Source organism: Perna viridis, chromosome 4, assembly GCF_037379345.1.
Source record: "Perna viridis isolate PV_CMFRI_1.1 ecotype Kerala chromosome 4, ASM3737934v1, whole genome shotgun sequence".
Taxonomy (NCBI): domain Eukaryota; kingdom Metazoa; phylum Mollusca; class Bivalvia; order Mytilida; family Mytilidae; genus Perna; species Perna viridis.
The window spans coordinates 20,217,195-20,233,987 of NC_142448.1; the positions used below are offsets into that span (position 1 = coordinate 20,217,195).

Consider the following 16,793-nt stretch of genomic DNA (forward strand, 5'->3'; position numbering starts at 1 on the left):
ACTCGTGTGAATAAAACGAAGGTGTAACAATTTATTGAGGACATTTAAACCAAGAATGGAATTCTGTTCAATTTCACAACTTGGTGCAAAAATCTGCAGCTGTATCTGCAATATTAATCAACAAGATTAAAGGGTTTGCCAGTCTACGTCTTTAATATAAATTCTGGTAGTTCACTTCAATTTGATATCAAGAGTTTAGATTAAGCTGATCCTTTTTGATTATAATTTGTTGACTGGAATGAAAGTATCTATTTAAAAAAAATGACAATGACGTCATATTGACAATTACTTCATGGTTAAACCCCTGTTATCACAATCAATCATTTAGAAATTGCACCGGAAAGGGAAGTGGAAGCCGTTCATATGACATGTGTACATCTTTTAACTAGATTCAAGACAAAATATTGAGGAAACCCTGCTAATCAATGGCATCTTTTAGCCGGTTAATTCAAACTACACCGTACACAAACTTTCTATGTTCAATATGCATGCCTACACCAAGTAAAACTGTTGTATTTGTTGTGACTAATATCTGTTATCATAAATTGCTGTAATGTTTCTTTTTTTTTTTTTGTTCTTTTTTGGGGATTGGATTCATAAAAGGGATTTATCTGCGCAATACTAAAATTTGGGAAAAAATAACCATGAAATCTTGATACAATTTTCGCGCATTGCCTCCTGTAACTGTTTGTCTCGGAACACGGAGCCTTTATTTTGTCTATTTTTGGTAGGACCAGGAATGAATAATTTTACTTTTTAATTATTTATTGATATTGATTATATATACACTTCCACAAGATTTCTGACAAAAGGGCTCTGTCAGCTCTAACATGCTACGATCTTATGTTGTTAAGTTTCTTACTGGTTGTTATTATAGATGAATTAAACATGTACAGCATGCCATCATCGACTCCTCTGTATTATCCAAAATAATGTTTGCGTTTTTATTTGGTCTCCTTAGTTCATTCGCTGGTAGGTTACAAAACTCTAACCGTCATACTTTTATAAATTCATCGAACGTTGTGAAAATTCAATTAATCGACCATGTGTTAGAAATAAGTTTTATTATATAGATAGAACTGATTTATCGAATGTTCCCTGTGTAAAAATTTTCGATAGTTCACACTATGAAATAAGTTAGGTAACTTCTCCATTTCTCCTGCCAAAACGTTAGAAAACATCACAATATGTATCAATCCGCCGTTTCACAAAATTTGTATTTTATGGTGAAAATAGCATAAAATAAGAGAGAAAACTTATAAAATAAATAGAACAATCAGTTGGTTAATTATCGTGAATAACCAAAATATAATCACTCGTGCCAAGATTGCATAACGAATTGACTCGTGCGCGGAACAAGTTTCGCACACTCATTAATTGTAGGCGTTCTTCGGCACTCGCGATCATATTTTGGTTATTCACAGGGGCTTAGCTGCCTATACGCAAATACGCAGTAATAAAAATAAAAACACACATTTTAAAGATGAAATAAAGGTTTTATGCAATGACACACTGGGGGCCTTGAACGACCCCCCCCCCCAGACCCCTCGTCGTAATTTTGCGTACAAATAAAACAGGCCTAGCTAAGCCCTTGATTCACTCTTTCCAATTAATTGTCCTATTATTACGCTAATGATTAACCAAAACTTTCCATGATTTCATAACCCTCCATTATTTGGTTATCTATTTAAAACCATTCAAATTAGTCCTCTACAATACCACTATCTGAAATTTGTCAAATTTTGTTAAAATGTTATTTACTTAATCTTTTTTTCTGTTATCTTATTATAGTTTCCACAATTGTCATGCGCTGAATATTTATGTATTAACTGTATTGTCTTCTCTGTACTGTAATGGTGTTTAGAGAATAAAAGAATCTAATTTAATGGTTGAAAATAAAATCATACTGTATGTTTACATTAAAGGAATATTTTGCATGACATATCATTGCAGACTATAAAGCAATACCGTGTTGCAGAAAGTGGTCTTATATAAACCATGTATCTATCCCACAGACTCTGCAGATTTAAAGTCGACGTAGTATTTAAAAACTCCATCGGTAGGGTGATGCCAACAATTGCTGTTCTTCTAGAAGGAAGGCAAGCTATCTTTCAGTTTTTCTTAGCCGGGAATTTAAACACCCCCACCAAAAAATTAAGGACGTATATCATGTACTTCAGTGCAGCACTGCAGTTTTTCATATAAAGCTCAGATAAAATGTTAAAAGATCGGACCATCCTCAGTACTTTAGTGTCGTGCTTTTAAGTGCATAACTCACATATTTTGTTCGTTGGTTGTATGTTCGAAGAGGTTGCTTTAATCCAAACCATTTCAGCCAGACACGTCTTTGAATCGAATTATCATATTTTAAAGCGTTTATCATTATACCAGATGATATGCAAGGTTTAATATTTAATGTATTTATCAAGATTGTTTAGTTGCCAAAACTATAATTTCATATTCCGATGAAAGCTATGCTATAATCTTTTGAATGTTAGATATTATAGGAAGAAAAACAAATCTATGTAGATTGGCTTTCTCAAAATATGAGGCTGATTAAAGTGAAAAAAAAAGGATAAACTTTGACAAAAAGGGTACAGTGGTAAATCAAGTTTGGATTAATTAGAAGCTGTTTGAAACATGATGAAATTGATAACCCGGGAATTTAGCTACTTGCGCAACCGCACTTCTTATTAAAACTGGTATTAAGATTGTACATATACGGAGGTACCAGTCTTGCATTTCAAATCATGGAGGGTATTAATTAAAATAAAGCGGTCTTCTTTTTGTCTCTATACAAACTAATGTTTGGTAAAAAAAAATATTATAACCATGACTTATAAAATAGAACAAACATCACAATATGACATAAAAAATGTTCCTCTGAAAAGGTGGGTATGATGAGTGCAAAACGAAAGTGAAAGTATAGGAAGCGGCAATTTGCAGAACAACACTACTTTTTCTACCCGGTCTTAGTAGACATCCCCTATTTTTTGCAAATAATAAGATTTTTACATGTCCTTAGTATTGCCACATGATTGAAAGTTTTATTGAACTTTTATATATATATATATTTTTAAATTCTAAAAATATATACTTCACTATAGAAGTCTATGGGAAAAATCATCCTTATAGTTTTGATATAGTCCACCTTCGCTCCCTGACTTGGGAGGAGGAGGGGTATAGACTAAAGTCAATAACCTCCGTGACACCACAGCCTTTCGTTGGTATATGTTTATATTCCAGATAATATTTCTTTTTTACAGATCTTTCCTGTAATACATAAAAAAAATGCTATCTCCACCACTGCACATGTGAAATTGGATCCCGTTTGATGAAAATAAACTAAATACTCACTAAAAGTTACTGCTACAGCTCGATACGATAATACTAAAAGTTACTTTTACAGCTCGATACTATAATACTAAAAGTGATTGTTACAGCTCGGTACGATAATACTAAAAGTTTCTGCTACATCTCGATACAATTATACTAAACAGAAATACAGATAAATCGAGTTAGAAATCATGAGCAAAGTACCACCCCCCCCCAATTATTTATTTATTATTTATTTATTTCTTTTGTATTTGAATATTTGTCAATAAAGGCAATGAAAATGTGATAAAATAAAATATCTTTGTGTCTACTTGAACTTAGTATAAAACCGCATGTGTGCGTATAGTTTGTAAATAAATCAAAGAAATAAATATATAAGAATATATTTCCATTCATGCCATGGATGACCCAAATTATAGATAGGCAGCGGCTAACTCAAAATGTTAACAATGTGTATTCGGTCGAACCTAGGATTATGAAGGAGTTTCTTGGGGTGGGCAAAAAAAAATTGAGCTAATCATAGTATGAAACCGCTCTTACAGATTTCTGGATCAGTCTCCCACTTTTTACCGTGAATTTTTTTTAAGGCCCGTCCTAATCTCCACGTAGGGGCAGTCGTTCGTTTTCTCTCTTACTAACCACTGCAGATAGGCCTTTTGAAATTCTCGGACTTTATTCAGATCAAACGCCGTCTTACAATCGGATAATGTCGCGTAAAAGAAGTAGCTAATCATATGCTTTATTTAAATCCTTCCGTAAAATCATTCCCTTTTTCCCGACTTTGCAAGATTCTTGCATTGTCTCAGTCAGCGGCTGGCTGCTGCGTCTAGAGTAAATTTGTAACGTCAGACAATGCTTCGGAGCTTAATCCAGCAAAAAATCCATTTCCTTAAATATAGAAAATCTTTCAAATTGACATAATTGTGTGTATCATTTACACACTAATTAATAGATTAAACATAACACAGCGTGCTGCTATTGCAAAAAAAAAAGATCACGTGAAAAAAAACTGTCAGAAAAGGGACGGCATAGAAATATCCCTATTACAGAACGTTTATGTACAGTACGCAACTCTGGGCATATTGAAAATGAAAAACATGTCTTGCTTCATTGTACTCATTATGAAATAAGCCCACAACATATAATGGATACAATAAATAAACTGATTCCTGGCTTTACGAAATTAGATCTTTATCTAAAATGAATGCCCATTTTAAATAGCTAAATAAACAACTATTTGAGAATAACTAATAGTTATTTTGAATTAACAGTACAGTGGCTGATATTGCAGTTAAGATATAACAGTATATCCATCTTATGTTTATTGTAATATTTGTATGCTGCTGTATAGGTCATAACCATGCACTGTAAATGAGTTAGCGCTTATAATAGAGTATTGCATTGTATTAAATCATAGACCTGTAATCAGGGAGTGTACATGAGGCACCAGTATCGCATTGCATATCCCTGAGCGGGGTACGTCAAAACATGGATGCTATAAAAATATAGGAGTTCTTCGTGATGTCATTTGGTTTTGGTTGGCAAAAAATCCATTGTGTGGCACGGGGCATCAACTTTAAATCAACATAACTTTTAATTTTTTTAAGATAATTGAAAAATTCGTTTGGTTCCCAAAATTGCAAGTAATTATCCATTTTAATTTTTAAATAAATATTCAGTAATTAGACTTTATGTGCATGAGATTTTAATTATAACGTCATATGAAAATAGAGGTTTACAAATAAATATCATTACAAGTTTATTTTTCAAGTAAAAGATTTATTAATCCACGTACAAAATAGGAATTATTTTATCTAAATGAATCATATCACAGAACCAAAATTGGATATAAAGTAATACAGTTATAAAGTTTTGAAAATTGGGATTCTAACCATGAACTTTCCAATTGTTTATTCATTTGTTTATTTGCCAACATATCTGACACTTAATGATATGCAAATTAGTGAATGTGACATCACTAATGAGGTTTTCTTTTTGCCTCTTTACAAAGTAATATTTTGTCAAAAGATGTGAACAATGACTTATAAAATAGAGCAAACATCACACTGTAAGATGAAAAACTTTTTTAAAAGAAAATCTAACATAACATAAAAATGTTCCACTGAAAAGGTTGGTTTGATAAGTACAAAACGAAAGTGAAAGTAGAGAAAATGGCTATTTATAGCTCAAGACTACTTTTCTGTCCGATCTTCGTGGACTCACCCTATTTTCTTTGCGGGAATTATTTTTTTCACATTTCTTTAGAAATGCTACATAAGTGAAAGTTTTATTGAATCAATTTACATATATTTTTTTAAAAAATCCTAAAAATATGCACTTCACATGGGAAAATTAATACGACACTGAGACCATGATTGCATGAATATAAAGTCCCTGCAGTAATTAAATCAATTAATTATAGGTCTCTGATTAACCTACATGTATATGTGAGTAGGAGGACAGGCTGCATGCCTTATACGTTTTTTTATTGACTCAAAATTCAGAATCAGAGCGTTAACTTGATCATGACAAATGATTGTTCATTTATTAATTTTCTATTCTCAAGTTACTAAAATTGTGTAACTGTAGTCTCTACCTCATTGTCGTTCTTGTTATAAACGGTAGTTCTCTCAGGTAGAGGTTAGAAAACGTTTCAAATGACAACAAATATTCCCAAATTCTTCAAGGAAGTTATAACAGTAAAGAACACACTTAGATCGAAACATGGAAGACCAGTAAAGAATCTCAGATTAAAAACGCTATCGCCATTGAAAGAAAATGGGAAATTCTCTCAGGAAAAAAGGTAAGATCATGTCTTATGACAAGTTAGCTGCGAAACGTAGCTCGAACTATTTTTTTGTATTTTCTTAACGTTAGATCGCAAAATCAAAAAAAAAAAAAAAAAAAAAAAAAAAAAAAAAAGATCAAGAGCTACGATTTCGCAGCTAATGACAAGTAGACGATTAAAATTGCCAGATTATCGTAACTTTTTTTTTATCTGTCGTGTATGCGACCAAGCAACATACAAATTAACCTCTCAAGACCGCATAATTATATGATCTACAGAATGTACTGTACATAATCACAGTCATTTGAATTTCAGTGTTACTAAAATTCAATTGCCTGTGACATAAATTTGCTCCTGTGGCTGGGCTGTGCCTGTGATAGTTTCTGCACATAACAAAGCAGACATTTTCTTCTTTCTTCTGTTACTGTACAGGGCACCTCTGGTGCATACCCACACAAGTTGCTACTAGTTAGAAAAGTGTGCATGTTGCAGCCTGTTTAAAAACTGGATAAATTACATGTATATGTACATGTACACCATTTGTAGAAAGGCAGTGTCTCTGCATACACAAATTGTATACTCAGAGCCGCAGACTCACTTTCTAGTCATTACGGCCATAGAACATTTTGGCCACAGTACTTTTCGGTTATAGTCCATTCTTCATTTAAGATAATATGGAGTAGGCATTGCCTAAATCAGTGTGCACCATGAGCTTTACCATACATGTGCTGTCTGTGCGAGACTCGTAAAAATAATAAAGGGCATTGCAAAAAGGTGGGGGGGGGGATGAAAATTTTTGCTTCGAAAGTGCAATATTTTTATTTATATTTAAGCAGCAAGCGAAACTAATATTTTTATTTGAACATCTGCCTTGGTAAATAATGGGGGCATTGTTTTTTTTTCAATGAATGAGTAACATGTAAAATCCTAATCCCATACCCCCCTTTCCCATTGCTAGCTCTAACTATAACTTTATAGCATTTAGCAATATTTCACATTTTTAACCCTTAAGAGCATCTCTAGCAACATCCTTTTCAGTATTGGCCAGTCAGATTTATCTGTACAGATACCGGAAATATTACAGTTCTCCACGGATGGTGGGAATGTTTTACACAAATCATGTAACGTAAACAAAATTCAGACGTAACTGACAGCTGCAAACAAGACAGTGATTGCCTTTCCTATCTTAGAAAAGCGCTTCTATTTGGATAATACAATCACAGTTATATTTTTTTTCAAGACGGGTTAGGTTCTTGACAACAGCAACTGTGGAACAGCGGAGATACACATACGTACATCCACATGTTTCCCTAAGTTTCTAAAAACATCATATTCACTTCTTTGAATAAGTAAAAAAAAATAGAAAAAGACTTGAAAACTATCAGAAAAGATAAATTTATTATTACTGAAACGTAATCTTAACCTATATTTTTTTTATTTGTTTGATTGAAGGAAATGATGAGTTTTCGCTGTAAGGACAGTCACTTTTTGTTACTTCCGGAACATGACTTTTTTCGTTAGTATATTTAGGTACCTTAAGGGAAACTTAGAAAGTACATGTAATAACCATAGAGCTCATACCGCTTTGCAGTGCTCACTATTAATATTATCAACAAGCTTCTTTTGTGGTAAAATAGATTTATTAGAGTAAAAAATATCGTTTCACGTTAAGTATAGACATTGGAAGTGAAGGAAAATACATGAATAACATAAATATATAGTACCAATGATATACAAACTGCAAATCTCTGCTTAAGAATGATTTGCATCAAACATGTAACAATACCTACAGAAAAATATAGCAATGAAAGATATATAATGCTGAAATAGATAAGACTTGGTTCTTGGGTCAAAAGTTACATATGTATTTGCTTAAACACATTTTGTATTTGAATGTTATATCAAATCACAATTTATACATCATTACCTCCCATAAATTTGATGAAAAGACTCAATTTTATCATTGAAAGTATAACCAATGTCACCAACTAAAAATACAACTTTTGCACTGGGCAACAGCTTCATAAAAGTTTAAACTCTTTGAAAAATTAAAAAAAAAGCTTTTATTTGCCCAAGAGATGCACAGATAAGAAGAAAATGCTTGAGGTCTTCCACATCCCCACAGTTACATAAGGACAAGGCTCACCTTTTTTAATCATGTGCATTCTAGAAAGGTATTTGTTGAAAGTAATATAATTGGTTCTTGCAAGCAGCTTTAAGCAAAATGATTGAAAGTCCCTAGAGTTCAAGGAAGTTGCCTTGTAATTTTTACATTACAATGCTGGTAGATAATTATATGATTTAATTGTAATTAAATAAACGTATAATTGCACATGGCATGATAATTAAAAGGCTTCATAATCAAATTACCTACATGATTAATGATAAATTATCATTACGTACTAATGACATAGGCCTGTAATTAAATTTAATTACAGTTCTATGCTGGAAACTACGAATAACAAAATTCAATAAAAAAAAGCTAATTATGTTTTTACACTTACAGAAGTCACATTCCTTAAACTTACATGAAAATTTTTATATGAGAGAACCCGGGAAACAAACTATACCATTTATTTATAAATTTATGCTGATTAATTGGTATACAGAAAAAAAGTTGGAACATGAATTTGGGGAGAATTTTTGCTGATCATCATGGAATTGTTGTAAGAACATTAGAGAGAATCCAGCTATCAATAATTAAAAATAAATTACTTGTTTGTTTGTTTGTAACATCCGAGCAGCAATATTTCAGCTATATTCAGACAATGAACATGAAATGGATGGTAAAATGAACATGAAATGAAAAAAATGGATGGGTCACAAGGATAATAGGGTCGACAAATTTTGATTGCCACTGGAAAAAGGGGGGATGGTAAGGTCGGGCAATTTAGCCTCCTGTGGCGGAGCGCAAAGGTTCCTACTCCTATCGAATACCACAGCAGGGTTCTTTAACGTGCGAGGAACGTGGCATCTTTCCCAACACGATGCACCACTATGGTTTGCGGTGAGGTTTTCCGTATTATAGCCTGACAACCCCAGCATGCAACACGCCAGGGGTACCCCATTCCACCACCTGGGGCACATATCTCAGTTGCTCTGTGGGCAGAGCGCCTAGCCCCCGGCTAGGTTTCTGAGCACTATTTAGTCGCCTTATACGACAAGCTTAGCGCTGCTGCAGGCCTATTCTTTTAACACCCGGACCTGCACGGGGCAAAAAAATAAATTACACAGTTTTCTTAATTTGATCTTTATTTAAACTTTTTTAAGAAAAAAATTGTGTTGCTGTAATTTATTGATACAATTGTTTTCTGTCATCTTTAATCGCAAGCCGTATGCATGTAGCACAACCAAACCAAATGGTGAATAGTGGATTAGCATTTTGGGATCCTTTTTATGTTACTTGAAAGAAACTTAAAAACAATTACTTCTAAGACAGCTTATAAAGAAGTAGAAATTTTATTGCATCGGCATAAACAGCTATAGCATTTTCAAAACATATCAATCATAAGCAACAAGACATAATATAAAAAAAAACTAGTACTACCTTTGAACAAAAAAGATAGCTGACGCAGTAAAATTTTGTTCTTTTTTACTTCTAAGTTTCTACGTGTGTTTCAAGAAAATAACACATGGCATGCAATTTTTAATGTTCCGATAAAGATTCTTCGAATGCAATTCCAATTTTCGATAATAATTTTTTCAAATGCCACTGAAGCGAAGCTATACCGACTGTGTTGGAAAAAGAGAAAAGACATAGTAAATTATTCAGTGTGGAATAAGAATTGCAGAAAACAAAAAGTTGTCATTTAGGTACATGTATATTGTAAATAGTTATGAAATATGAGTCCTAATAAAGTAATAGAAATTTTCTGATCTTGCCACCCTTTCAGCTTGAGTACACAGCTTGGGTAATTGTTTAAGTTCTTCCATAAATTCTCTTTGTTTAAAAATAAACTGGTGTTTTCTTTCTCAGTAGTTTTTAACAATGAATTAATTAATTATGTTCATCAATTTTTTATTCATCTTTTTTTCTACTTACAAATGTACAAAATGTATGTAAATTGCTTTTTTTTTTAAATCAGTTATTATTATTTTATTTAATATTTATAAGTTTACCACAGTCATACTCTTTTTTTTAACTCAAATACAAATTTATGTAATATTTATAACCATATAGCATATAATATTTAAAAAATGTATGGAAGAGATATATATTGTGGCCAAGATAACTATGGCTGAAGTGGGTATGGGGTAGATGGTAGTGTGGCAGAAACGACTTGTATCGAGAGGCTCCATGTGACCAATGAAATTGCAGTATTTTAGTTGTGTGTGTAGAGCCTCTTAAAAACTAAAAGGGATACTGAAAAATAAATGTGACTTTCCTTCTCCAGCTTGGAGAATATTAAAGTCACCATTTGGTTAAAGTTAAGGATGACTCTTTGTTAGAGTTATTACCCTTGAAAGGTGAGAATGTTGTTTTTAGCCAATATCTTTAAAACTACAGTTGATAATAAGAAACTTTCTATTTTATAAAATGATTCTTATGATAAAGCCTACAGAAGTCTCCATGGTATGAAGTTGTTGTACAACTCCTTGTTTAAGTTATTGCCCTTGATAGACAAAAAATGAACCTGGTGAGCAGTTCAGGCTTCTGAAAACATCTCACATGGATATGTTGTTGATATGTGGGCCCCATAAGATTTTGCTGTTTATTGTAACTTCCAAGTACATGTATTTAGCATAGTCTGTAATCTGGAGATTGTGGAAGTGAATGGTGCAGTCAGCTTTGGTGAGTTTCTGTCATTTAGTTATGCAGATTACTTCACATTTGTTTAGAATGAAGCTCATAATCCAATGACATTCCCACTGCCAAAGGTCGTCTAAGACTTCTTGTAAGATGATAGTGTCACTCTCATTTTGATGTGTCTGCACATAAAGCAGTCATTTGCAAACAGGTGTATACTTGACTGGACTTTGGATGGTAGGTCTTTAATGAAAACCAAGAATAACATCGGTCCCAGAACTGTACCCTGTGGTACTCCTGATATTACTAGAGCAGGCCTAGATGAAATGCCATCAACCACAGCTTGGTGTCTCTCTGCAAGTAAGCTTTTGATCTATTGCAGGGTACTTTGACTCCAAAGCATACAAGTTTCTTGACAAGTTTTTCATTTACACTAACTATCAAAAGCCTTGCTGAAATCCAATTAGACAGTATCAATTTGCTGTTTTGAGTTGAGTACCTATGATAGATCATTCATGGTTTTGATAAGCTGGCTTTCCCAAGAGTGGCACTTCCGTCATTTATGCTGTTGATCTGCTTGGATTATATTGGCATCAAAGTGAGTAATGACTGGCTGTGAATTATGTATTCTACAACCTTGCAGCATCTTTCTTGCAGTTTTAAAAAATATATATTCATTTGTATATGATGAAACAAGACAAAGATACATGTACACAGCCTTGAACTGAATTTTTCATCCTGGTGAGGTTGTTGTTCGTTTTACATATTCACCATTTCTATTGGTTGTAGATATGATAAGAAATGTATATTTGTCTAGGAAACATGGGGAATTTATCATTTCTAGTATAAAAATCTACATGTATGTATAGGACTTGTATTGAAATTGTTCCAGCAATGCTAGAGGTTGTTGGCAAGCTATTTTCTGACTTTGTGCCATCCTAAACTAAGAAACAGAATTCAAACCTTGTATGTTGTAGAAATAGTATTGAAATATTTGATTTTTATGCAAACAGTAATAGCACAATATTAAAATATTTTTTTTGTCAAACTTGTTAGAAATGAATATGGTTTTCATTAAAGAAAGCATATATGGAAACATACATGACTTTGTTTTTTACTAAATGCTATATACATGTACACATGATTTTATGTGTTTTTATTTAATCTACATTCAAAACATATTTTTTTCATATGTTTAGCATGATACATTTTTGTATGCTTCAATTTTCCTGTGTGTTAAATTCCATGTGACATAATTAGAAATGTTTTTATATGACCACAAACATTGCAATCATATTATGTTATGATGCTGTAGATGTTGTTACTTTTTTTCATTTTTGTGTGATAACTTAAGTTGTAGTGAACCAAATGTCATGAAAATTTGATATATTGTTACTTTTTGCTATAGGAAGGTTGCTATTTAAAATTGGATTACTGGCCCCTACTGTTCTGCAAGAAGGGGTCTAAAAGGGGTAAAATTGTTTTTTTATTTAAAAATTGATGTAGGTTTATTTCTCATTTAATTATGACAATTCTTTTTTTTCTTTTTTTTTCTCTCTTTCTTTTTTTTGTGTTTCTTGTAAAATTCTGTGATGAGAATATTTATCAGATTTAGAATAGAACAGTCTATGGGGTCATACATGTAGTGGGGTCATATCCTAAAAATCATTTTTTTTTAATTTTTGGTCCAATTTTGATTTTTTTTTGTCATTAGATTCCTTGTCTGTATTTTACAATCAGTATTGGAATATTTCTCACCCTATTTGAATAACAAGGGATCAAAGTGGACAGAAACTTCATTTTCAAGGCTGTATTGATAAAACTTTCATCTCACTAAATGATTTTTTTTGTAAATTGTCCCTCTTTACAATGGCTTTAGAAAGTATGCTAATAAATTTTCTCTATCAGTTACCAGCTATGAGATAATGGGGTACAAAGTGATGCAAGAAAGACCCCTGAAAGCAGAACTTTTACTTTCCAGTACTTAAAATTTCAAGACATTGTGCAATTTGTATCCAAATGAGTTAATTATTGTGTCAATGATAAACTGTAAGTCCCTATGCTTAAGTGTGTCAAAAAGTAATACTGTGTCCATACTTTCCCCAAGTGAACAGAGTTCAACAGGCTGCAGTCGTATCATGCTGCACTCAGCCAAATTTAATTGATCAGTATGTCATTTTTGTCAGTATACCATCCATACCTGAGCTTTCCCCAGCTGTCCCAAGTTTTAAAATATCTAAGGCTTGGCTTACCATCTTGCAATGTATTTTGATACATGTATATAGTATTGCTTGGTTTGTATGAATGAAGAGTTTTTTTTGCAAAATGGTACTTCAAAGTAAGAAAGTATTAGTTTGATTAGAAGAACTTTTTAAAAATATAATTATAAATACATGTGTATCTGGTTTTAAACATTTTAGTCTATGTTTTAACATGAAGGTCAAGAGTACCAGTAACTTGCTTTTCAGAGCTAGTCTTGATTGCTGCAGAAAAGTTGTCTAGTGCTCTGTTATTATACTTCTTGGTTGGACAATACTTTCTTTTTTTCTCCTCTATGAATAGTGGTATATACATGTACTTGTTCATCTCAAGAGAATGTAATTTTTCAGTACATTGATTGATTGAATCATTGTTGTTTTACATCCAGTTTTCAATATAAGTCTTCTAATAACCCATAACTAATGCAAAGTATATATACTATACTATTTCAGGATTTGCCTATGAATTAGATCAGTATTCTAAAGTGCCTTTGACCTCACTCAGTGATGATTCAGAAGAAGAAGATATTATCTATGGACATAATGTGGAAAATGGAAAAATCGAACTTCAACTCATGCCACCTCAGAATGGGAAACCAACAAAAAGACCTAAACCACAAAGAAAAGTCATACAACCAGACCCAAAAACTGGAACTGTTGTATGTTGGGTGGGGTGTATCTTGGTATTGTGTGTTGTAATAGCTGTATTAGGAATAGTAAGGTGGTCAGCCAGTGGTGAAGGTGGCACCAAGTTAATTAATACAACTGAACCAGTACCAGTACATCATGGAGGGAAACAGCCTTTTATAATACATACAACCCCTAGAAGTGTCAGTGAAACGGTAAAACACATATCTCATCCACCAGGAAGAGATTGGAAAAAGAAAATGGACAATCATGGTAAGTATAGATGCCAGGAGTTTTTTAGTGAAGTACATAACCTTCAGATATTGATATCATGTTATCAATAGAATGATTTTATAGTTATTAATGTGATATTTTAGCTGAATTATCAATGTTTTCATCTCTGATTTCAAGTGAACTGAAGTCACAGCTTGAAATATCTGTAATAATTATATTGTGACATAAAACTATAAAGAGTGAAATATTATGGTTTTAAAGAAATTGATAACATGAATAAAATTCAGAGCAGAGTGCAGTCAGTTGTCTATCCAAAATGTAGGTACATGTATAACACTTTATCCAACAGGTTTCTGTTTATACCAGTACAGGACAGTGGATATATACAATATATACGAATATCAATTTAAGCTCCACCCACAAATAAAAGCACTTTTTCTTGCATGCATTGGAACAGTATGCCTTTTAGATAAATCAATAAATTTTGAGCCTGTTCATTTTTATATTTAGGTCTATAGCAACCCCACTGTTCAGGTCCCCCACATTGTTCTGCTGTAGATTGGGGTTGTATATTAACTTACTTAAGAAGCATTATTTCATTGACAGAAAGGCCAGCCAATTTGACTGTTTTTCAATTAAGAATAAAGACTTATTTAACACTAAAGTCTGTTTGTGTTTCTATTTAAGTTAATTTATGAGGTTTGTGTTACTTGATTGGTCATTTTTATTAGAGTAACTAGGTCAGTGATTCATTGCCTACATTTGTTTGTAACTCAAGAGTGATTATTTCAAAGTTAACATATTTTTTTGTATAAAGTTCTATTTGATGAATAGATGGTACAATTGTGTTTTGCAATCACACTTTAGGGAAACACATGCTTGATTCATCCATCTTCTTACCCAACTCAGACATGAACCAAACTAATTTCATTTGAGGAAATATGTTGAGGATTTTACCCTGTTCTTTACATGTACAGACAGAATCACAGTCGACAAAAACAAAAGACATTAACTAGAAAGGTAATCTCTGGTGTTTATTTTATAGGAACAGAATCCTGTGTAAGACTTATGGATGTAGATAGTGATGGAATATTAGATATTATTGTTGGAGTTGTTGAAAATGACATGATGGCAAAAGCTGTTGGTGGAACTAATAAGACAATCCAAGATATCTGTAAAGAAGCAAGTAAGTTTATTAGGGACCCGAGGCTATTATTATTAATGACACATTTTTCAAAAAGCCATAATTCTATATTCAGTTTTTAGCTTACCTGGCCGAAGGCCATTTGAGTTATTGCCATCACTTGCTGTCTGTCGTCGTCGTCATTAACAATTTTTCAGAAATCTTCTCCTCTGATACTACTTGAACAATTGGAACCAAACTTGGTATGAATGTTCTTTCGGGTATCCTGCATAGAACTGACGTGGGTATTTTTTATCTTTCGAAAAACATTGCCACTGTTACTAAAAATAGAACATAGGGGTCAGACAGTAGTTTTTCACATATATCTCCAAAACCATTAGGTTTAGCTAAATTTATTTGGGCAAAAGTGTTCAGCATGATGAGATCTATCTGTGGTCAAATTTCATTGTAATCCGTTAAGGTCTCACTAACCATTTCCGGGTCAAATGGCCACCCCCCTAAGTAGTACCAAAAACACACTGAACCTAGACGTATGCATTGTAAGTGCATTATTTGTGTGTATTATGATTAAAAGTAGTCAAAATAAAGCTGAGAATGTGTACTTTAAAATCATATATGTAATTAACTACAAAAGTGTATGAATATTGTTTACATGTGTGAGTAATTTGCCTCCATGCTGTCAGTTAGCGGAACAGGTAAAAATGTGGATTTTCAGTATTATTTATTCAAGTAAATTTTGTGAAGAATTTCTACTATCATCGTACCATTAGCATAATGATTTTGGAAGCCTTATTTTCCAAGCTTTGCAACGGTATGCAGCTTTAAGATGTCATTTGTCCTGGGAATTCACAGTGAGACTTTGAAAATTACTTTTTTAACATGTAAAGTAATGGAAACGTTAGAAGTGGTTAGTGAGACCTAAGCCATGTTAGAGTTATTGCCCTTTTTCAATGTTATTTGCTATTCTTAATGTTATTTCTTTCAAAAATCTTCTCTGACACTACTTGACCAATTGAAACCAAACTTGGTATGAATGTTTCTTAGGGTATCCTGCATAGAAATCCACAAAACTGTTAGGGTTAGCCAAATTCTGTCAATAGCTGTAATGATCCTTATTATCAGGACTACAGAAGTCTTCAGGTATAAAAGTGGTCAGATGACTCCTTGTAAGAATTTTTGCCCTTTTTACAGTTTTCAGCCAATATCATGAAAACTATGATAGATAGAAAGAAACTTTCGATTGCTGAAATGATCCATATGATAAGTTCTACCAAAGTCTTCTTGAGTTAAAATTGTTGGACAACTTCTTCTTAAATATTGCCCTTGAAAGACAAAATTCAACCAGGTGAGGGATTCAGGCTCCTGGGAGCCTCTTGTTTAAATGATATTTTGGTGAAAATCTTCAGAAAATATTTACATTGTGTTATGATGAATCAAGTTCAAGTAGAAATATCAAAACAAAATCTTAGGACAAATCACAGAACAATGGACACAGAACATGTTAGATACAACAACTATAAAGGACACAACAAAAATAAGAAGTCCTAAATAAGGCATCAGAATTAAACCATCCCCAACAGTATCTTATTGGGTCTGTTTGGAACATTTCACTTACACAACATGCTATGACAAGTATTGATCAGAAAGTTTTGTACTGGA

At 32.7% G+C, this 16,793-nt stretch overlaps 1 protein-coding gene across 1 annotated transcript in view; it reads left to right on the forward strand.

The window, feature by feature from the left end:
* Window positions 1-5,958: 5,958 nt before the first annotated feature.
* Window positions 5,959-16,793, forward strand: part of LOC148619249 (uncharacterized) — a 32,924-nt gene continuing 22,089 nt past the window's right edge. Inside the window, exons 1-3 of the mRNA XM_088578931.1 lie at window positions 5,959-6,139; window positions 13,583-14,029; window positions 15,036-15,176. Of these exons, the coding sequence (XP_088435057.1) occupies window positions 6,115-6,139; window positions 13,583-14,029; window positions 15,036-15,176 (613 nt within the window). The 5' untranslated portion in view covers window positions 5,959-6,114. The remainder of the gene's footprint in view (window positions 6,140-13,582; window positions 14,030-15,035; window positions 15,177-16,793) is intronic.